This window comes from Chiroxiphia lanceolata, chromosome 3 (genome assembly GCF_009829145.1).
Source record: "Chiroxiphia lanceolata isolate bChiLan1 chromosome 3, bChiLan1.pri, whole genome shotgun sequence".
Classification (NCBI taxonomy): domain Eukaryota; kingdom Metazoa; phylum Chordata; class Aves; order Passeriformes; family Pipridae; genus Chiroxiphia; species Chiroxiphia lanceolata.
Genome location: NC_045639.1, coordinates 7,438,406 through 7,462,622, shown reverse-complemented (window position 1 = coordinate 7,462,622; position 24,217 = coordinate 7,438,406). Strand labels below are relative to the sequence as shown.

The 24,217-nt window shown below is 39.5% G+C and overlaps 1 protein-coding gene across 1 annotated transcript in view; it reads left to right on the top strand.

Moving 5' to 3' along the window:
* The first annotated feature begins 222 nt into the window (after window positions 1-222).
* KIF16B (kinesin family member 16B) overlaps window positions 223-24,217 on the top strand; it is a 133,412-nt gene continuing 109,417 nt past the window's right edge. The window contains 5 exon segments of the mRNA XM_032682679.1: window positions 223-265; window positions 306-379; window positions 14,546-14,615; window positions 16,298-16,411; window positions 20,200-20,316. Of these exon segments, the coding sequence (XP_032538570.1) occupies window positions 333-379; window positions 14,546-14,615; window positions 16,298-16,411; window positions 20,200-20,316 (348 nt within the window). The 5' untranslated portion in view covers window positions 223-265; window positions 306-332.

The window sequence follows — 24,217 nt, the reverse complement described above, 5'->3', positions numbered from 1 at the left end:
GGGGAAGCTTCTACAGGCCCACACGCCGTATCTATCGCTAACCCCATTCCCTTTCTCTCAAAACTTGTCAGCCTTCCTCCTTCTCCCTCTCCTCCCGTAGCTCCCCCACTCCGCGCGGGGACCCGAACGCGTGGCGCGTTGTTTGTCCGTGCGCGGCCGCCGTCCTCCCTGGGCAGGGCGGTGGTTGCCATAGCGACACAGCCCAGGATAGGGCGGCTTGGCTCGGCCCGGGGCGGGCGGGGCGCGGCGGGGACGGACGGCGCGGGCCAGGCCAGGCCAGGCCAGGCTGGGCCAGCCCAGGCCAGGCCGGGCCGGGCCGGCGGGGATGAGCCATGGCCTCGGTGAAGGTGGCCGTGCGGGTACGGCCCATGAACCGCAGGTGAGTGAGGGGACCCCCCCGACCGGCCTCGCTCCACAGCCGGTGCCGCTCGCAGGGGGTGCGAGCGGTGACAGCACTGCGGGAGCTCCACCGGGAATTCCGGGGCTCCCGGCGCTGAGAGCGCGTCTCCTTCCTGGCAGGCTGGGAAGTGGTTCGCCCGCGGCGCGGGGCTTTGCCTGGGAAGTTCGATCTATCACGGTCTGAAGCGCTAGGTTGTGTGATCCTCTGTAAGGACGGAAAAGTTACTTTTGTTGAAGATTGGGAAGAAGGAGCTGCCAAGGGTGTACTGCGAGGCTTCTGAAATGTGAAAGAAACTCACATAATTTAAAAACAGCAGCCCCTTCTACCCGCTTGAGAGAGCGATTGTTGCCCAGTTCATTTGGAGCCATTAATAAAAACATGTAGATATGTTGTATTGTATATTTATATTATATATGTATATATATCTATATATAGATATAGTATGCTCTAAGTACGTAAGTATATATATCTAAAATTGGCAGTCTGCCCCATTTGCTGTATGGGCAGGAGTTCATCACCCACTTCCTCAGATGTGTCTGGGGAATAAACAGGTTTCTTTCATGAAATAAGTGCATATTGTGCACTATAGAGTCAATTATATAATTTAAGAACCATATGTAGAAAACTGTCAGGTTCTGCTGGCAGTGCTCTTACTTCTTCCCTCATTCTGAAGTGAGGTAGGCAATTCAAAGGAAAAGTGGTTTAAAGCACAGGCAGCCAGTGAGGCTTCCACTGTTCCTCTCATTGGGTCTGATTGAGGTGTTTAAAAAATACGATTTACCAAGTTCTGAAAGTCAGTCAGTATCTTGTTTTCAGTGAGGGAGAGACAAGTCTTACTAAAATAAAGTTGATGAAGGTAGGTAGGAAGGGGAAAATATTGCAAGTTGGTTTAAAGTAGTTTAGGCAGTTGGTTGGGGATCAGAGTTGGTGAATAATCGTGTCGCACCCTCCTGCTTGCCCCTGCTCTCTCCCCCGGGACTAACCATATGGTTCTTAAAATTTTTTAAAATTATTCTGTATACACACTTCACTTTTCCTTTGAGAGTCTCAGACAACAGGTAGCACAGGTCTTTTAAGTATTAATAAGATTTGTTATGTGCAGTGTTTTGTAGAAGTTTCGGTTTTGGACTATAACTGTGATCTACTAAGGGACAGAAGAGAGGGAAATGAAAAGCACATAGCAGAGGAGAAAAGGGCTGGTGATGGTGATAGGCAGTGGAAACATCGACTGAAAGTGTGTGAGTGGAACTTTGGAAGTGTTGTGGTGAGGGAATATCGGGCAATGACATCTGTATTGCACATGGGAGGGTAACTTGGATGGGGCTGGATCAGAGAATGCCTAGAAAATGATGAAAATGGTTTGTCATATGATGGAAGAGTACAAGCCTAAGAGCAGGGCAGACAGAGTTCTGGTGTTGTCCAAGGGACAAACCAAGAAAATGGTCTCTGTCATAGTTGTGTGGCAGCAAGGTGGCTGTGAATAAGCTTGCTCTGAAAACTGGTAAGTGTCTGACCATGCCAACTGTGAAGAGCCTTCCACTTCAAGTTGCCAAAACCTTGCTCTTTATGGGATGTTGTTTGATGTTTATGAAACATTATCAGGAAACTGAATTCGGTGCCATGGGATGTTACTTGTAAGTCTTGATTTTTCAGGGGCACAGTGGTTGTTTGGTGTGGCACCCAGTGCTGGGATTGGTGGTCTTCCTCCTCTTCAGTCAGTGCTGGACTTGTGCTGTGTTTTGTAAAACTGAGATCTTAAGCCTTAGGGGATCCAATTGCCTTTCCTCTTGCACTAGTGAAGGTGTAGTGACCCATAATCCAGGAGCAGAAATTGTATTTTGCTTATATTGGTTTCACATTCACAGAATCACAGAATTGTTAGGGTTGAAAGGACCTCTGGAGATCATCTAGTCCACTCTTGTGCCAAGGCAGGGTCACCTTGGCAGGTGTTCCCTCGTACTTGTATCTTCTCTCAGCTGCGCTCCCTTCACCTTTTTGGGTCCCTGGAGCATTTTCCAGAGGAAAGGCCTTTCTGCCCTTTCAAAGGAACTTTACAGCCAGGTGTTCATTCTCCAACACTTATTTTCTAAATTGTTAACAAGATACTGTATAGAGTTAAGTTTAATTCAGTTAAATTTGCTTTGGTTTGTTCAAAGCTTAATCGTATAATGCAGCTTACTTCATGAGTCATTTTTACTTAGAGAAGACACAGTTAATGAATGGTTATTGGTAAGACTCTTGCATTATGGAGCAGTTGCACCGTGTGGTGTCATAGCACTGCTAATTGTGTAATAAGTCATGAACATGGTTTTTGGAATGAATCATGGTGGGGAGAGGGTTGTTATTTAAGGCTTACTTGCTGTTCCATTGCTTAGATGACAAATTTTAGTATTCTTGTTTCTTCTGCTGTGACTTATTTTTAGTCTTTTCCTTCTCTGACTTGACCTGGAAGGAATTTTTTCATTTCAGTGCTGTTGTCAAAGCTCTCGACCGTTCTTCTTAGAGCACTGAACATCTCAAACTGTGTTACATGGAGGTTACTCTACAGTCTTTTGACTATCTCTGCATAACATAATAAAAGTGTGTCTGATGGATTTACATCTACTGCTTAGAAACTAGTTGTGAGAGTAAGCTTTGGAAGTTCAGTTCCTTAGTGAGTCTCCATCTGCCCTTTGGTTTCCCTCATTCAATACTGAATTGCCATGACAGCCTTTCAGTCAGTGCTTATAGCTGTGTGTTTCTGTAAAGTGATAAAAACCCTGCCAGCTGGAGGAAGCCTTGCTTTTCCTCATTGGATAGAAATCTGCAGGGAGGTGAGGTTGGGTGGTTTATGTATTTTGCTGTGGCAAGGTAATGGCTTTGGACACCATTACTTCTAAGGTTCATTTTCCAACACAGTCACTAGAAGCATTCATTTGTTGTCTTATACTTTGGAGGACTTGACTGAAGAATTCCATGTCTAGTCCTGCCAAATGTAGTTTCTCATCAAGATCCTGTACTTCCTCAGAAGGGCCATTTCCTGAGCAAAATGATGGGATTATAGAGAAGTGTAATCAGCTTTGAGGCCCTTTTCTGTTCACATACTGAACACATGACTGGTTACTGGTTCCTGGTTACTAGTTGCTGTCTCCTGCATAGTGTGAGATATTTGGGATGCTTTTAAGCCTCACCTGATTCTGTTTCTGTGTTTTGTATTGTGCATTGCATCTGCACAGTTCAAATAAACATTGCTTGATGTTTGTCTGTTTGGAGTCTTTTAAGAAGAAGGGGGTAATATTTCTTGCTTTCGTTTCATGTCATGTTTTCATTGCATGAAAACTAGGATTCAATTAGTGTTCCAGAAAGCCACTTTTGCACTTTCTTTGTTTGTTAAATAAAACCATCTAAAATATGCTAATTAAGAAAAACATGTTTTGGTATTTAATAAAGGAAATATCAACTTGATTCTTGCAAATACTGTTGCTAATTCTTGTGCCTCTCAATTTCTTACACCTGATAGCTCTGTTCTGTTTGGCTTTTAATTCATGAAGTAACAGAGGAGAGCAAGCTTTTTATGATTTTTAACCCTTTTCATCTGTTTCTTGTAACTGCTTAAACTAACTACTGTATTTAACTGGCTGAACAAACTAAACAAGAGCCATGTGCTGTTCTTACCTGCAGAGATGCCGCTGATGTCAGAATGTGGGTTTGCGCTGCAGGAAGTTCTCTCCGACTTACCCAGTGCTCTCAGTGTTTTAAAATAAATGTATTTAAATAAATAAGCTGTGTAGACTTTTTCACAGCTCTGTTCTTATTTCCAATATAATGAAATAGAAACTGCAATTTGATTTCATCTTTAAATGATCAATTTTTACTTCTGCATGCACACACTCCTTGGATTTGCTCTCCAAACAGAAGTGACCAATGGGGATGGCAGAAGTGCCTGTCAGAGGCTGTAGTGCTCTGTGTGGTCATTCACAATGACTGCCTGAAGATTAACAGTTTTTATGTTTGTAGTGGGGAGACAGAGAAAATACTTTTTATTGCTTGGAGAAGGGTTTTTTGTGACTCTGGGGTTTGTATGGATTAAAAGCCATGCTGATGCCGATACTTTAATCCACAAATGCATTCTGTGTGATTATTCATTAGATGTGAGGCAGGCCCTTCTGGATTTACATTATTACACCTCTTGGTTATGCATGTAAGTCTAAGCAACTCCTCTCTGTGCAGAGCTGGAGTCAGAGTACCTTGGGAAATTTAGGACCAACATTTTATTATATTTAAAAATAACTGCTTGCACAATCCAGGCCTTACTATCAATAGCAGAGTTTTCAACTGCTCAAATTAATATACCAGTGCAAAGGACAGAGATATAAAAGGAGCTGCTTCATTTTACAGGGAACATGTGACTGGAGTGTTTTTGTAGCAGCAAAAAGAGATAAACAAGTAAACAGTGAAGAGCCAGCTGAAATCTTTAATTTTCATTTTAAATGTTTACAAATGATTTAGGTAAGGACTTACTGGGAGTATGGAATTTATAATTAACTATTCCTGCTTTTTAGAATTGAGGAGCAGAAAACATGCATGGAAGTACAGAGTTTTCAATGCAGGGAACAGAGAATGAATTGGTTTCTCATGATAAATTGCAGTGTCTAAAGTACAAGTTACTGTGTATATTTTTCATTTTCATGAATTTGTAGAGTGTTTCGACAAAATGTGTATAACATCAATGTAACACAGGTAAAGTGAGAAAAGATGTAGTGATTACAAGCAAGGACACTCAGCTAAATATCATGTTTGGCTCTGAAGTGCATGGTGAAATTTTTGCTGCATCTGTTTCTGAGTGGTGATTGCTGGCTGTTGCCCTTAAGAGACGTCCAGAGTGATCCCAGAACATAATCCAGAGCTTAAATACGGCCAGTGTTGCAATACTGTCACTTTCTGAACTACTGTACTGATGAGGATAAGCTGTTTATCAGCAGGCTGAGTTTGCTGTTTCTTATGCTGTTTGAGTTTCCATTTCAGTAATGGTCCTTGTGATTTGATTTATAATCATATACAACTTCTATAAAAAGAAGTTGAAAGATCTGTAAAGATAGTGTGAGGCTCTGGTGTGCCTGAGGTGAATGTACATTTCTCTCTTGCCTCTGCTTTTATATGTGAGTGAGTCTGACTCCAATAAAAATCTACTTTCATGCTGAGTTGGCAAGGTGAACTAAGTGTTCTGAGTGTGACTTTTTGACCTTGCCACGTTTGGTGTCCAAAAACCTTGAACCCATTTAATGACCTCTGACAGATTTTTCCCTTTGGAAAAGTGGTCAAAGTAGATGCAATTCTCCCTCTGAAAGGAAGCTATGTATATATGTGTGTCAAAGGACCTTCACCAGTATGCGACTTCTGTTGTTAACGTTGGGTCAATGTGTAACAGTGTAGACTCTGGTCCAAGTCCTAGGGTCATGTAGAGGTGATAGTAAGAGAACTTGAAGTCTGAAAGTAGAAGTGTTCTTAGTTTTGTAGGGTGCATTAAAAAAAGCTTTTATTTTCTGTTTATTATCTCTCACCTCTTCAAAAGGAATGAACAGTAGGAAGAGTGTTGTTCTACAGTATGGTCATGCACACCTTCTCAGGACAGGTCCTCTGCTCTAGGGGAGGCCAGAGGAGTGAGCATCAGCATGACAATGTACACATCATCTCTCCTTAATAATCACAACCTAGTACTTGTTCAGTTGTGAGTTAGAAGTGTAGAATCTGACCTGTGGTTCCTTATAGGTGAAATGATTGTTGTATAGTCATGTGTTTAAGATGTAGGACTTGAGAGAAAAGGGGGATGGGTAGGACATGCAGCTGTTCCTGCTCTGCAGGGGCTGCTCGTCCCTGGTTTTGGCAGTATTTGACATCTGACGTGGCAAGAACATGTATTCTTCAAGCACAAGTATCAACAATAAATGATGACCTCAACAGCTGTGATTAGGTAAAAATGTCCTCAAGGGTTATAAAAGTCTCAGAGATGGTAGTTTATGGCTGTTATTTCTGTCTGTAGTTCTAGGGTGAAGATGGAATTGAGGTAACAGTGTTTGCTGGGAAGCAGAGGTGCTGAGTATTGTGAGGCTCCTCTAAATGGTATCTACACGAATCATATATTTGAGAAAGGGATGTAATAAGCTGTGTTATAAGGCTGTAAGCAGACCACTAAAAGATGAGAAAAGGCTGGAGAACCTCCTGTTGAAGCAAATGAAGTAGAAGCAGCAGCTTGCTCACAGCAGAGCATTGGCTCAAGCTTGTAAGGACTAAAAAAGAAAAAAAAAATTGAGAAGAGCTTAGTGGGCTTGCAGAAAAGTCTTGGTTGTCAGAGGCAAACGTAAGAGGTAACAGAAACTGATAATCAATATAGTAGCATGAAGACTTGATTTTAAAGTTTTAAAGCTTTTTTTGGTATAAGAGTAAAAAGGAGTAGATAAATAGTTCAGTCCTATTTATGTAGGAATGGAAGAAGCAACAGTCAGGAGATGGGGAAATGCCAGAGTTCTTTTACCCAGGAGTTTAAGGATAACATTGCAAATGTAAGGCAGAACAGCTGCTCTCCTGAAGAGGTTAAGTTGCAAGTGGGATGAGAGTTGGCTGGGAATTTGGATGCTACAGGTCAGGATATTCTAGAAAAACTTATTGTATTCTCCTTAGGCTTTTCCACAATAGCAAATGTCAGCAGTGCTGAAGTGCTGAGCTAAAACTTAGAGGTACAAGCACTAGAGAATGTCATCACTCCCCAGTGGTTTGTTTCTCGAGAGTTTCTCACCTGTGCTAAAGTACACGGTCTTTGAACATCAGTGGCTTGTTTTCCTCTGCTTTCTATGCCCTTTCGCTCTGTGGTTAATCGTTGAAGCTTTTCTACTTAGAAATGATGGATTTGAATTTAGGAGTGTGCTACAATCTCAGTGCAGTTCTTGTTTGCAAATACATTGCAGAGCCACTGAAGCTGTGGTTGATGCTTCCCCCAGCAAGTCCCTGAGTCAATATCTCATAAAATTCTGTTTCTGGAACCTCATTATCTGAATTATGTGGGAAAGGATCAACAAAAATTATGGCAGTCATTGATTCATAGAATATCGAGCTACATGTGTACTCTGTGTTATGACTACTAGAATAGATTAGGAGATGCAAATCTAGAAGTATTTGCAGGGCTTAAATGTTGAAAAGAGGAATTAAATACTTAGTTATGGCTCCTTCATAATATCTCAAGAGTAATGGAACGAAGCTAATAATGGATCAGCTTAAACAGTGTCTAAGGAATTACTGCTAATGAGATAGCACAGGTTGTGGAAGAGTCTCCTGAGAGGAATGAAAGCCTGGGCAGTTGGGTAGAGATAATTCCTTTTAAGAAAGTCATTACAGGAAATGATCTTGCTTGAATGGGAAGGTGAGACTAGACCTGGCTGGCTTCTAAGCAGCTCCTGTGCTTGGCATTCTACCTCCAACCTCCTCTGCAGTGATTTTTGCGCAGCTTTGTACACAGGAGAGAGAATAAATGCAGTCTTTACAATGGGATCTTGCTCTTTACATGTATCAAGGAAGATGGATTAGGAGGGATAGTCCCAAGTGCAGAGCTTTATCCTTGTGTTGGTGAGCAGCAAAACTGGAGCACACTTGCTGCAGAAGTAGCTCCAAGGAGTTCCAGCCAATACTGGGTTCACATGAACTGAAGAGTTAATCTTGCATAAACCATCGGAGGTCAGGAAGTCCAAATACAGCCTCTGCTTACATGTGCTTATTTTTCTGGCCTTTTCAGTACTTTAATGCAAATGCTTCAAAAATTTTTCGAGGCAGTGGGATTTGTCACAATCACTACCTTGTTTCATCTGTCCCCCTCCCTGGTGCTGAAGAGCAAAGACCTTCCAGTGCCAGCAGGGCCAGAGCACAGTGGCAGTGTGGACACATGTGGGGCAATGCAATTAACCTGGCCTCATTTGCAGTTTGTAATCCCCAAAACATTATGGTCTTAAGCATTTTGGACTTAAACCCGTAGTTTTAGAATAGCATTCCCCAGTTAACTTATGTCAGTATTATCAGATGTGTTACCAGGTTACCTACGCACGTTAGATCGCTGAAATGATGAACAGTAAAATACATTCAAACCATGCTCCCTGAAACCAACAGAAGTAATGAGTGTCTCTGAATTGTAGCTTTCCTGATGCAGTGAAGTGAGAGAAAGGTGAGTCAGTTTGTTTCTCAGGCTTTGTTTATTTGAAATTAAGACCAGTTTTGAAATAAATGGGATTAGCACTCAGCTGTTTTAACCTGACTGAGCTCTTGGACTTGAAGACTCTTAGAAGTCTTAGTGTCTGAAAGGCAGGTATTGTTGGTAAGAACAGCTGACTGAATTGAAGAGCAAAGTCCTCTATTTTGCAGTAGCTGTGAGTACAAAGGCAGGGTTATTTACTGAGAGAGGGTTTTTCAGAGGTATCTGACAGAAAGAGCACGTACATGGCACTTGGCATCTTAACTGCTGATGGGCTGAAGTTCTTACTGTTGAAGAGTCAGACACTTCAAATATTGACTTTATGAAGATTCTTCTCCAAAGAGTTTATATTGTGAATACAAAGCAATAGTGAGATGCAGAAGCTTGAAGTACACCCATCATTTTTTCTGTATGCTTATACATTTGAGAGATATTTGTACTTCAGATAACTGAAGTCACTTTTCATTCCAGATTACTTCTGTGTGTCTCAGTAGAGGAAAAGAACGACATATGAACAGCCTTATGGATTATTTGAGGGTCTAAAATATCCATGAGGTCAGGCACAATTTTTTTTTTTCATGAATTTCTAAATTGAGGACTTCCTGCCCCAAAAGAGAAGAGCACTGAAGGGAGACAGTGTGGTTTCTTTGAATCATGCTTTGCTGTACACAAGGGGTTAAGTCAATACTGTCTTTATAACTTAGAGTAGCAGGGATAAAAGAACAAATTGGAAGAAACAACATATTAAGAACAAAATATCATGTGGATTGAAATGCAGGATAAACTTCATAGTGTTATAATAGTTACAATGCAGTTCCAGGGTGTCGCTCATATCAACTTGGTTGTGTCTGAGGTTATATTTTATGACACTTCTGCCAAAGATGGGCATTTGCTATATTTTCTTAAAGGGTAGCATCACAAATGTGTAAGAAGGGGGTTTGTGTGTGGCTGTCTTAAACTTCAGTTATGCAGGAGTAGTTCCTGCTGGTAAGGCCATTGCTTAGCCTGGTCAGTAGGCAGGAAAGTCGCTGTTGAGGTAGTCTGCAAATTGAACATGAAATCTTTTCCAGGTTATTAGTAAATCAGTGACCATGGCATGTGTGGATACAGTAACTTTAAGTTAGCTGTTGCTGATTTAAAAATTTGCTTATGTGGCTGGCTACCCACCTGACATGATCTGAGTTATTGGGAGGTGAAGCTATCTATAATATTATTAAAAATACAATTTTTAAAAGCAGGTCAGGTACATGATTTAATATAGTCACCAATCTGTATTTGTTACTGTGAGTGTGCGTAGTTTTCCCAAAGAAGCTGAATATCATTTGACAGAAGACAGCACAAGGACACCTGTATATTCATTTTCTGGGAGAGCCTTACTGCTGTAGATTAAACTGCTGGCTTCCAGTGTTGTTGGTAAAATTTATTCTTATGGCAAAAGGCATTTAATCTAGGCTGTCCTTCATACAAGAACTAATATGTGTGTACTAGTATATAAACTTAGGGATCATTTCTGTTTCATAAGATGTACAAGATTTCCCCTGTGTCTGCATTCTCTGTCACTGGATTTATTGTTCTGGTTTCAGCTGCACTGTGGAGAAAATCCTGGGACTAGCAGAACTCCATCTTTTAATTATTTGCAAAATTTGCCATTTTTTTTTTTTAAACTGGCATCACAGAAGGGAATGTGGGTATCATAATAAATCTGCAGTAGCAAATGATTAAGATTCCCTTGATCACAGAAAACCTTATGCCCACATAAAACGTGCTTTATGACAAAATTCTCTTTTAAAGTACCACATAGGTGCACAGTTTGTCTCTTAATGAGACATAAACACAATCTGATCCATAGGAAGCAGTTTCTTTTAACTTCAGTCCCCAGGAGTTTCATGTGCTCTCTTCTTGTCTGGCTGCAAGTGAGGTGAAACCAGAGAGCTGGCACAGCCCATCTGTCAGCCAGCCCTGGCTCATCCCGAGCTTTTGAGGCTGTCAGATGGATTTGGCAGCTTGGGAGAGGTCTGGAAGATAATGAAGATGTTCTGTCAGAGGCAACAGGCAGTTGTCAGAGTTTGCAGAGCCCTCTTGACTGAGGGGGAGGCTGCAGCCCTTATCAGCCATGACTGGATCCATCTAGGATTCCTTTCAAACTGAGACTAAAGGACATGTGATTGCACTTGTTGTGGGTACAATGTGTAGTTTTACAATGTTAAGTTCTACACTATATTGGTGTAAACGTGGCTTCAGCCATTTAATTATGGGTTTGTAGCCATATCAGTCAGCTCTGTGGGGTCACTTTGAGCTCAGGATATGCTGGGCTATTGCCCTGCCATGGAGACAACTGTGAGTTTTATACCAGTAACTCAAACCACAGTAGATTCTCAGAATTTTGGGATTAGATGAGATTGCTTGATTTGTTCTGGTTTTAGTCTCAGCCAACATTACATTGAAACTACTTGTTACTGATGGTTATGGAAAAAATTAGCATAAAGAGCGTTGAAGATATTTCATTTGCAGACCACCAGATTTATGTTTTTAACTGCATTTAGATATGGAAACACATTCTTTAAAAATGTACTTTTTACAAAATAATTTAGTAAGCATAGAAGAAGTTAAAAAACCCCTCCAAAACCAAACAAAAACCTCTGGATGGGAAAGAGAAATTGTGTGATACTTCATATTGCAACAATATTACTTTTCCTGTAGTTACAGAAAGTAACAAAGAATTTCTTGTGTAGGAGGGTTTTTGCTTGACCTTTTAAAGTGTACAGTTGTATTGATGTTCCCCTCTTAAGAGTTACTCAGACAAAGGAGAGTGCTCTTGGTCTGTGTAATTCAGTGGGACATGAGGGCAAATATACAGTTACTATGTTATCCAGCTACTAGAAAATGCAGGGTTCTTTCTGTACCACGCTTTGTGCTTGTTTTTCAGTTAAATTTAGCTTGAATTCTCCTGGTCATTAAACAACCTTCATTCTTTCACTTTGTGACCCCAGAAGTACACCTGGGTAGTGAACAAGCAGAGTGATAGAACAGGAAATATCTAACACTGTGTCTAAAATGTGAACATAAGTAGGAGGCACTTTGCTGAAAAGAAAAGCCTTTGAGCGTGAGTTGCTTTTATGAACACTATGTTTTAGGGTGGCTGAGAAACAAAATCACACATCTGCTTCAATATAATCCTCTTCCAGTAGATTTTTCTTTAAATGTCTACAGTTAAGTGAATTTCCAAGAGTTTATTTTACAGCCCCTCTTTCTGTTTTGACACTGAGGTGCTCTGCAGGCAGCTCAGGTAGTGTCAGTGACCTTGGCTGTGCAGCCTTGGAGGTTTGCTGAAGTGATCTTTTGAAACAATATTTGGGAAAACTGGCACTTTCTGCCTGGTCCTTTTTGGTTTTCCCCTCCCACACCCCAGATGAAACGCATCTCATTCTTTCTATTCTCTTCTCAGAGTCTGACAGGTAATCACAACTGATTCCCATAATGTCAATTTAATATCATGAATATTTAATGGTTTAGCTATCATAAATGCTCTAGTGTCTGAATAATACTGAAAGGATTCATAAAAAAAGCACTGTTTAAATAACTGAACTTTCCATTGAAGGACCTTAAAGGAAGGAACTTAAAGATGAACTTGGAAAAAGACCAAACAGATTTTGCATGTCAGTAATAGAGCTTTCTGTAAAGCTTCCCTTGTTGATTTATATTTGAGGTCACAGTGGTTTTTCATGCTTTTCTCCCTTCTCTCTGTGGGAGTATCTTCTAAAAGTCTTGGGGTGGGTGACTTAATGAACAAGGGTCATTGAAAGTTGCTTTGAAATCTGGAGATACTACTAATATTTGGCTGTCTATGGTATGATTTCAATTAGATGCCCATGGAGATGCAAAAACTGCTCTGGTCTTTGTCCTCAAAATAAGCAGGGAATATAAGGGAAGGAAAGAAAGAAACTTGACATAGAGGTATCTCTGTTGGAGCTTTTTCCATGGAGCTGCTACAGCTGCTGGATCATCTTCAATTGGAAGCAGTTCTTCGCAACCCGTGTGCCTCTTGTGAGGAAATTATTAAAATTTGGCCCAAGTAAGTCATTTAGCAAGTCAGTTACAAGACAAGGGTACTAGTTCTTTTAATCTTATCTTGGTCCTAACACTGGCATTGTTTTATATTAAAGTGTCAGTATTATCTGAAGTGGTTTTTCTGGGGTTTTTTTCTCTGTTTTTTTACCTTTCCTCTTTTCATCTTGCAATGAATTGCTGAATGAGTAGCTGAATTGAGCAACAGTGGAGTTAATAACAGCACTGGACTGATACATTTCCTGGTGTCTGTGCCAAGAAACTTGCCCGCATGATCACTTTGTCATTTGGTTAAGGGCCATGGGATCACGGGTTATAGGTTTCCTTCCCTTGTGATTCTGGAACTCCACATGGTGTGTGAAACAGCATTTATTATCTGTTGCTGTATTTTGGTATTTCAGTGTCTTAATGTAGATCTAATAATCACAAGGCATGCCTCAAATTTTTCTCTGGTAGATCTAAATTCAGTTTTATAATTAATGCTCTAATTATTACAATTATATCTTTTATTAGCTTAGAAAATAACTTAATGTGTTGATATTTAATTAAGCGCTTTTATTTGCCTAATCTTTATTCATTAATTTAGATTTTAAAATGGGCTTTACTTTTCTTCACTATTGAAAAAAATTTAATATCAACAGAGGATGGCTGCAGTGTCAACTGGAGGAACACAGAGTTGGGTGATCCAGTGCGCCATGAGGAAGGAAATGTCACACTAAAATCCTGAACTTGGATCTCCTGTTAGTGGGAAGAAGTTTCTTTTTTGCAATTTGGGCTGGTACAAGTGATTATCTAGTAGTTGTTGAGATATTGTATGATACGGTAAAGCAGCACTTTATTGCTTTAATTTTTTTAATATTTTTTTGATAAATAAAATGCTTTTATTTTTTTGGTGCTTTCCTCTGCTCCAGTGAGGCACACCAGTTTGTTAGGTGACTTGGCAGATGGTTTTGGGACAGGTGTGTCTGTTGGCATTTGGAGAGTGAGGTTTTGTGTGCTGTGTATCTTCCTCTTCTGGCTCTTTCTTCCATGTGCATGTTTTTATTAGCACAGGAGGTATTTTGCTCACGGTTGTCATTCAGGAGCAGCCTATATTGCTCTTATGAGTAGGGATAACGAAATCTGATTTCCAGAAAGCAGGCTGGAACGTACTGGTTTTTGACACTGAGCTTACAATTTTTTGTGATAGTTTTGAAAACAGTCAGAAACAGATGATGTGAAATAGATTCAAGTACATGAAAACGCTGCTGCAGAACTGGATTTTTTTTCTTCATGGAATCTTTGTGCTCTGGGAAGCAACAAACCTGCTACCAACACTCTGTTGGTAGCAGAGCTTCTCCTCTGCGCTGCCATGATGCATCACAGCTCAAAAAATGTGTTTGGTACCTTATTTGTAAGAGGGTTTTAAAATACTAGGCTTTTGTGTTTTTAAACATTAGTCCCTCTTCCCTAGACTGTATGGGAAAGTGGGAACTCCTGCTACTGGAATGATGGTGGGAGACTGGGGCTTATCTTGTAGTGTTCTGTTTTGCCCTTCCTTAGAGCCACCTAATTGACTTCACTGGGCTTTGGATCAAGGTACCTCAAATTAAGAACAAACCACTTAACTGACTTGCAGAGTTCAATTTCTGAAGCAGGTTTCCCCAAGCTTCTGCTCTGTTTCTAAATGAAGGTACTTGGAGGCAAGCCCAAATACTTCAAATATATGCTGTAGGAATAAGTAAACATTGGTCACAGCAATTAAAAAATGCAATAAAAAGTGAATTCATTTGAAAAGAGACTGTGGCAAGCAACCTCATGGGTGGAAATTATGACTGTGGTGTTTTATTTAACATGCTCAAGTCTTTTTTTTTATTTTATTTTTTCAGGGAGAAAGACCTCAATGCAAAGTTTATTATTTCGATGGAAAAAAATAAAACAACAATCACAAACTTAAAGGTGAGTAAACGTAATTTAAAAAAGGAAGTTTTAACTGAGTAGCTGCCAAAATATGAGTGGACAAAGCAATGGTGCTTACTGCACTGTGGAGAACAGCTCTTAGGTTTTAAAATACAGTGTTAAAACAATCTTTCTTTGGCGAAATAAACACCTGAAGAAAAGTACAAAGATCAGTGTTTACAAAGCCATTATGCTGTCTACTCTCTTATACGGATCTGAATCATGGGTCATCTACCGCCACCACCTGCATCTCCTAGAACGCTTCCATCAACGCTGCCTCTGAACAATCCTAAACATCCACTGGTCAGATTATGTGACCAATACGTCTGTTCTAGAACAGGCAGGAGTTATGAGTAGTGAGGCCATGTTACTGAGAACACAGCTGCATTGGGCAGGGCACGTCTCCAGGATGAAGGACCACCGCCTCCCTAAGATCTTGCTTTATGGTGAACTTGCCACCGGCTGCTGCAAGGGAGGAGTCCCAAAGAAAAGATACAAGGACTCCCTGAAACAACATCTCAGCCTTGACCGTATTGATCATCATAACTGGTCTACTCTGGCCTCCAATCGGGCTGCTTCCTTTGAGAAAGCACCCAGGATCACTCTTGAGGAGAAAAGACAACGCAGAAAGAATCGTGCCTTGCTGAATTTACCACCTAAGGAGTCTTTCTGCTGTGCCTTTTGCAGCCGGTCATGCCTATCTCGTATTGGCCTTTCTAACCACCATCGCGCTTGTAACAAATGTAGGTAGAGCCCTTCCCAAATCTTCATTCGCGAAGCCCAGCCATGATGGTGATGACGATGAAAACAATCTTAGGGGAAACAGGTTACACTGTTAACTTGCTGCACTGTGGTTGTTTGAAAACCACCCTACAGTCTGTATCTCATCAGTTTTTCAAAGATTTATCACTCTGGTCATTATTGATTTGGAAGATGAAAGCCAACAATAGAAGAGGTATGTGCCTGATAGCTATTAAACCTTTGCTTCATGTAGAAAAAGTCTTCTGGAATTCCTGTGGAAATGAGCCAAACCCAAAGTACCCATCACTTGATCTACCATTTTGATGGTGTATTTTAACAATATACTCTCAACAAGAAAAGTCACACAGCAAATTGTTTTTTGCAAGATAGTTTCCAGTGACAAATACCTGAAAAGAAATTTCACTGTGTACGAGTTTCAGTGTGTAGTTTGTTCAGACTGATTTGGATCACAGTGTAGTATTGCAGAAGTGTAGTGCCAGCTGTCATGTCTTGAGCTGCAGGTGTGTAACACCATTTTAATTACGACTCCACCTTGAAGTGCTGTTCACAGTGCAAAGGTCTCTCTGGCTCCTATAAATTATATATTTAGGATAATCCCTGATTGTAATAATGTCATATATGGGATTGATTTAACTGAATTTGAGTATTGTGACAAAAATGTACTGTGGTGGTTGGAGCAGAAAGCTAAAACACAAATTATTCCTGCTGTGCTGTTTTGTGACTTGACTATCCTTCTTGCTGAAGGGCATATCTGTTGCTAATTATATCAGTACTGCTGGAATAATAGTCTGACCTGTCATCATAAATTTCTAAATTTGTATAGCCTCATGTTAAATTTGCATTCTGATTATTTATTGTCAAATGTTTTTAATTACTTCATCAGCATGTGTTGTACCAGCTCTTTTTTCTTTTTTTAATAGGTACCAGAGGGTGCTACTGGAGACACAGGACGAGAAAGAACGAAGACATTTACCTATGATTTTTCCTATTTCTCAGCAGACAGTAAAAGTCCCAGCTTTGTTTGTCAAGAAATGGTAGGATTTCTGAATGTTAATAAGTGATCTTTTTCCTTTCCCTTTTCTTTGGCTTGAAATCATTCCATGAAACTTCATTCCATTAAAAGTGCTTCTTGTGTAATTTAGAAATTCCTTACGTACCTGAGAGTTTGAAGTTCGCTTTGTTTTCTTTTTTTTTTTTTAACTTATCTAACAATGTAAGTGCTGTGTTTTCTAATACAGCAGACTAAATGCCTTCTTTCAAGTTCTCTTGTCTGATTTGTCTTGTAAGGTCAAGTTAGAAAACATCTCGGAGCACTGAATTTGGTTTTGAAAAACTTTTTAGAAAAAAAATCACTTTTGAGAAACAAGCATATATCTTTAATTCACTTAGACAGAAACATTCTTCTTATCTGATTGAAGTGGTTTTTTCTTTTTGTCCAAAAGTCTTGGTACACATTGAAGCAGATTCTTTTTTCTCCTCCCTTGAGCATTCAGCTCGGGAAAGGACAAAACTGTCTTTCTTCCTGCACACTCAGAAGAGAAAATCAGACTCAGAACTATAGGAATTATTCAGATGAACAGACAGACCCTCCCTGACCTCTCATTTCATGTGAACATTGAACCTTTCTGCTGTTTGACATTCCCTGATAAATTTGTTAAATGAAATTCAAGTGATTTGTGATTGCTGTCTTCTCTTTTGGTTTTGGTGCTGTGAGCTTCAAGTAAGAGTATTTCTTTCCCCTTAAAATAATGCAAGGGTTTGCTGAATATCCTGTAAGCCAGCTGGGTACCTACCTTTTTGGTATGTACTTCATCTGTTCTGTAACCTCTGAAATCAGGGATACTGTAATGGCTAATCCTAAAAAGGCGCACATTTAAAACTAATCATAAGAAACAATAAGTTGAAGCCATTTTTAAATATTTAGGAGAATGACAAGCTTTGCCATTATATATATCATGACTATAATTGATAGGGAATTTATACATGAAATTTTCTATTAACCATCACTTATAGTGGTATGTCCTCTTATTTTCTGAAAACTTCTTTCTTATTTCACCAACTATTAGTTGGTTTCATTCAAACATTTGATCATGTATATTCTTAAACTTTTGGGATTATTATTTCTTGATGATGTTCTTTTAAGTAACACATGTTTTTTCTATATTTTCTGAAACATCAAGAAGTATACCTTTATTTGGGCCTTGATTTAGAACATCCTGATTACTTCAGCACTGTGGCAAATTGAAGTAATAATGTATTTGCATTCAATGATTGGAATCCAAGTTTCTAGTGAATGTTTTTAAGCAACCATTTCAGACCATATGGCTTTGCTAGAACTTTAGCAAATGCATTAAGTTCAACATGCAGAGAGATATTTATTTATTCTAATTAAAGCAGCTTTGATCTTGTATTTTTCTGCCTTGATTCTACCTGAAGTTTGAGATTTTATTTTTGGTTCTACAGACACAACAAATATTTGCCTTAAGTTTACTCATAGAAATTGATGACTGTCTCAGCTTAATATTACTTAGTTTCATGAAAATGCACATAATTCTCAGTGGTAGCTGATCAGCATATTCTCAAACTCTTTCTGATATGGAGGAGCACATCTCCATAAAAATAGTTTTAATCATATATCAATGCATATTTGCAAAAATCTGCAATATGTATTGTAAAAGTAGTGGCAGAAATTCTTCTTAAGCAGCAATTGTGGCTTAGATTTATGGATATTTAATTCTTGGATCCTCTAGGTAGCTGCTTCATTGCCTCCCTTTAGATACTTCTGGAAAGCTATGTCAGACAAGATCTCATTAGAGGAAACTCGGGAAGAGAGTCATTGTGTTGTTTGGCTCTTGCTGTTACAATGCAAGTTATTTCCAGAATCTGTGAAACAATGGAGTTAATTCTTGTTAAAACAGCAAAGGAAAATTGAATGCATACAAATAGGTATCCAAATTGTATCCTGTGTTGATGTCCAATTTCCACATATAAGTGATAAATTAAATTTCCCTTTTCGAAGTTTTTAAACCATAGAAGTCCAGTTCCTAAACAAATGCTATGCAAGCTATTGTTTTCTTGTGTTATTAATTTTATATTTAATTGAAAGACTTTGTAGTTAAGCTCTTATCAAGTTGCTACAGAATTTCCAGTTTACTGCACCAATGGCATAGGAGAAGGGCATCTTTCATTCACGTTCATCTTGCCATGGAATCAAATTGATCTTGGTTGTTGGTAATGCAGTTGCCTGGTGCCCTTGTTCATGATTGTTGGACTTTTCCATTTGAAAGGCAGAAAAATAAATGAAAATCTGTCTAATACCACATACCCCATTAATGTGCTTTGTAGATGCAAATTATGCCTTAGTATTCAAAAATTAAAATGGGGATGGCAATTTACCATCAAGCTTCTTAGTTTGTGTTCCTGACAGAGAAACAAATAGAATTTTGACATTCACTGCCCTTTTGTGACAAACCAGTGTCCCATCCTAACAGTGTCTTTTCTTGTAACCTGTGTGTTAAACCTTTGTGTTTGGACAATATTGACTGTAACTATCCTGTGTACTACCTCAAATCACTTTGCAAGGTATGCATAGGTTTCTGAAAGGGAAAATTCAGTCAAAACAGTAGTGCATAAAAGCTTGGTCCGAATGGTGAGGTAACAACTTGAGTATAGTGAAAAAGAGGGGAAAGAATAAAGGAGCTTTGGCTGATCTTTATACTCTTTCTCTTTGAGAAGTGTAACTGGTTACAGCATTTGAACTCCTTTGCTCAAGGGAAGGTCAAGTGAAGTATTCCAAAGGAATGTTTGCAACTGAGGATTAGTGATTAAGGAAATTACCCAGCATTCTTTCCAGGGAGAGGCAGCGTGATTATACTGTGTGTGTGCAATTCACTATTAATAATGGCTTGTTCTCCTTGGCTAATTTAAACCACACATAGTGCAGATGAGTAGCCAAACTGTGTGAAGCATCTATGAGATTCTTGAAAATCGTGTCTAGGTCGGGAGACACAGACTTATATTGTGACAGAAATGCTGCACCAAGTGTTGCTCCTTGCTCAGCAGACCAGGGAGGGGTATGGTTCAAAAGGAGGGGTAACGATAATGAAAAGTCAGGAATCTGTAAGGGATATTGGAGCCAGTATTGCAGAGGAAGGTGGTGAAGGCATAGAGCTGAATCTAATAGGTGAGAACAGAGTCCCATATTACGGGATGTGGAAGAGGGATTGTTACCAGTTTTTACATGTTGAGGGCAAAAGAGGAGGGATTAGCTGATGAAAGAGAAAACGAGTTTCCATGTTTGCCAACCCAAAAAGTATTGGTATGTAAAAGCCAGTTAGGAAGGAAATACAAGGAAGGCCATATTCTTATACTTGATTAGAGCAAAAAACCAAAACCAACCAACCAAAGAAACTGACAGGATCACTGAAATGTTTCCTTTTGAGAAGGGACTGCATAATTACAGAACATGGAGAGTTGGCAAAGATACAAAATGTGAGTAGGTATTAACAATAAGGGAAAGTGAATGAAGTGGCTGAGATTGCTGAAAGAAATCGGAGCTATACAAAAAGCATTTTTTTGTTCTTTGGAATGCAAGTAGATCTCTGACAGAAAAAGAAGTAAAAAATAAACTACTGCAATGCTGTAAAGTAGATCTCGTAGTAAGACTTAATATTTTCTTTGAAGTATTAATTTCCTCTCCTATAGTAAATATCACTGGAGTTTGCCATTGTATTGTGATATTGTTAAAGTTCTGTCATGCTGGACTGATGAAATTTTTTTTCCCCAAGCTTTCATTGACTTAAAAAACTTTATTTGTTTTTAGGTTTTCAAAAATCTTGGTATGGATGTGCTTAAATCTGCCTTTGAAGGTTATAATGCCTGTGTTTTTGCATATGGACAGACTGGATCTGGGAAGTCCTACACCATGATGGGAAATGCGGTATGTTGTATTTTCCTAGAATCTTAGAATACCAGATTGAAAGGCACTCAAGGATCATCTGGTCCAACCTGTCTTGGCAAAAGCACAGTTAAGATGGCCCATTACCCTGTCCAGCCAAACCTTACAAATGTCTACTGTGGGGGAATCCACCACTCCTCTGGGGAGATTATGATCTTTGTGGGTCCCTTCCAACTTGGCATATTCTGTGATTCTGTGATTATTTCAGTTACTGATTGTTCTCATGTTCAATCATATTCTTCCCAAGAGTAACTTGTATCCATTACCACTGGTCTTTTGCATGTGACTCCTTGTAAATGGGTAGTTTCCATATTCTTTGTAGCTACGCTTTAAATACTGGAACATGGTTATAAGGTCTTCCCTGAGCCTTTTCTTCTCAAGGCTCAACAAATCAGCTCTCTCAGCCTTTCCTCACATGGCAGCTTCCCAGTCCTTCGGTCATCCTTGTGGCCCTTCTCTGAACCCTCTGCAGCCTGTCCACATCTTTTTTGTGTGGCGGAGACCAAAGCTGAACACAGTATTCAGTTGTGGCCTGACAAGTGCTGAGTAGAGTGGGATAATGACTTCTTTATCTCTACCCTTGTTAATGCAACCCAACATGGGTTTCTTTGCTTTCTTTGCCACACTATTCGCTCATATTGTACTTACTGTCCACAAGATGCCCAGGTCCCTCTCTACAGAGCTGCTTCCCAGCCAAGAGATCCTGGATTATGTTTTCCCAGGTGCAAGACCTTACATTTGTCTTTGTTGAACTTCATAAGATTCTTGTTAGCCCACTATTCCAGCCTATCCAAGTCTTCCTGCAGGGTGGGTCTCCCTTCTGAAGTGTCAGCTTCCCCATTCAGTTTGGTGTCCTTATCAAACTTTGTCAGGATACACATGAACCCATCATACAGGTTATTTAAGAAGATATATCTGATCCAGAATTGGTCCCTAAGGGACCCCAATCGAGACAGGTTGCCAGTTAGAGAAGGAGCTGTTTCTCACCACCCTCTGGGTGCAGCCTGTCAGCCAGTTTCCACCCACCACACAGATCCCTTGTCTAGATCATAATGCATCAATTCCTTTAGGAGCAGGCCATGGGAAGCCATGTCAAAAATCTTGGAGAATTCCAGGTAGTCAATGTCCGCTGCTTGCCCCACATCAACTGAACAGGTGTATTTTTTTATTCTGTAGCTGTGAATTAATATTATGTTATTGCAGGAGCATGTTTTTATGGAATTATTAATACTGCTGTCTGTGTGCTACTGACCCCCATGTATCACACCTTCTAGTACTAATCAGAGTCTTTAGAAGCTCTTTCTTTTATAGGAAGATATTACAGTTGGAAGAAGTCTATTTAAGTAATGCTCATTATTTTGGACAAAACCCAATAATTTTTGTTCAGTAACAAACCTCAAAATTTCAAATGTTACTGCTGATTTTCTATGTCCAGATCAAGAAAAAAAAAAAGATACTGATTTTTTGGGAACATGAAGGACCAGCTCTTTCTGAAGAGATGTGCTTTTTAGACCTCTTTTGAAGAGATAGAAGACTAAAATAAGTCCTTGACCCCTGTTTAGAGAAGGCTTTCAGGTGAGGAACAGAAACTGGGGATGAGAGTAGTTCAGCACACCCTTATGAGATGATACAGTAGTTTTAATTTTAAGGATTAAGCCCTGTTGAGCACTGCAGTGAAGACCCTGGAAGAGGAAGGTGTGATAGGAGGAGTATTTGGTAGTTTATGAGTAAAGGATGGGAGTGGTTTCTTACAAATGCCTCCATGACTGTCCAAGGAGAGAGAGAACACACTAAACTGTTGGGAGTGGAGCAGTTTAAAAAGGCTGACTGATGAAGCTTGTTTGCCAGGCAGCCTCTGCAGGTTTCATTCTTTAGTCCTTGGGAGAAGAAATATACTGTGTCTTCTCCCGGTAGAAATGAAAAGGGGAATATTGCCACTTGTCCTTCCTTAGATAGATCACTCTTCTGAAATGTAGTAAGATTGGGCACTTTGCACCTCCTCTAGCTTAGGAGAGTAAATTAGCTGTAAATCTTTTTCTTTCAGTTGCCACAAAATAAGTAGCTTTATATTTAACTTCAATATCGTAAGCAGAATAGACTTTTCTAACCAGAAAAGATGTTATGACCTAGATGTGGATTTCTATTTCAGAAATTTATAAAAGTGACATTTTTATGAGACTACCTCACTATATGTAATGACTGTAATCATCAAGACATTTTGCAAATGAATAGGTGCTGAAGTTTGTTTGACATTATTCAATAATAAAGGTCTAATCTTCTTGCCATGATACATAAATACTTTAATCTGGCTTTGTACAGAGCACATATAAAATATAGTCAGCTGGCAAGTTAAATGCTTGAAAATTGATGGCCCTGTCAGAGAGACTACAGGGCTATAAGAAAACTTGAATTGGAAATAAATATTCTTTTTTCCCTGCTTCTCTTTAAAAAGTCTGGAGTCTTTAAAAAGTCTGGATTCTATTCTCATTTTGCTTTCAATATCTGCTGTTCTCGGTGCTGCGAGGCTTCTCCTGCAATTCTGTGTGCAGAATAACTTCAAGAGTTATTCTAACGAGTCTACATATCTCTTGAGCAGAGATACTGAAATGAACAGAGATCTATAAAGTATGATCTATCAGGAAAGTCAGACCTGTGTATGCAGAGAAGGGAAGACTATGAGGAAATAAAAGTCTCCCAAGACATGAAAGGCTGCTGCAGAAAGGAAGGGAATAGTTTTGTTCCCTATGGTCAAGGTAGATGGGTAAAAACCAGTACATTTAAACTGCAGTAAGAGTTTTCTGGTTAGGTAGCACAGAAGAAGAACAGGCTTTTAATGGGAAAATATAACTCTGGATGAACTACCTATTTTGGTTCTCCCGATTTCCATGTCTGGAAACTCTGTAGAAAACTCTGAAAGAAAAAAAGTTTAAGATGTAGTTGATCCTGCCTTGGAGATGTAGGAGGTGAAAATGGAGAAAATGTTTAAATATAGTTTCTAATAAAGAGCGTACATTCTATAAGTTGTACCTTTTACTGATACAATATTCTGGGAACTGTGTGTTCTTCCTTTCTCATCACTATATTGCTATGGTTGAAGTTACTCAAGAGCTAGTACTTCATATTTTAAGCAGTTGCTAAACTATGTCAGGCACTAATGATTTGCCTAAAACTTTGTGATAGATCTTTCATGTATTTTTCCTTAAGCTTTAATTAAAACTATTCAGGTGTTTCCAAGCATGAGATGAAAGAAAAGTCTTTTTCCTCTTCCTGTGTTTAAAAAAAATTAAAATAAAACATATGTGGGAATTTCCAACACCGACCCCTGAAACTTTACCTGGAAGTAGAGATTGGTAATTGATACATATGGGGAAAGGCTGCTCCTCTGTTGCCAAAGGCAACTGTCTCAAAAGAAAAGCCTGATTATTCTGCAAGTTTCTCCCTTTATCTAGGAGTTGTTTTTTTTATTTTAACCCAAGGTGCTGTCATCTGAACAGCTAGGTATGAGAGGAGGAGAGAAGATGTTATTATTTCAAAGAATGAAGGCTGGTTTGAGAAGGACAGCGAGGCTCTGATTAAAAAAAGAAGTTGGAAAAGGGCAAAATGGAGTGGTAGAGTGCGATTAAAAAAAGAAGTGACTGAATGATAATTGGGAATTATATCTAGGTAAAGGAAAGAGGAAGAGGAGCTCAGAGATGGCACCTGGAAGATGTTTGCTGGGACAGAGAATGAGGACAGAGGGACTAGTGTGGGAGCAGACTGGAGTGAGCTTTGGCAAAAAGGGTTGGATTTCATGTGGAGGTCCAAGTAGAAGAGAAATCTTTGCCCAAGGAACGCTCGCCCTGTCAGAGTCTGGTGCAGGGGAGTCCACTGACTTCGTGTTGTC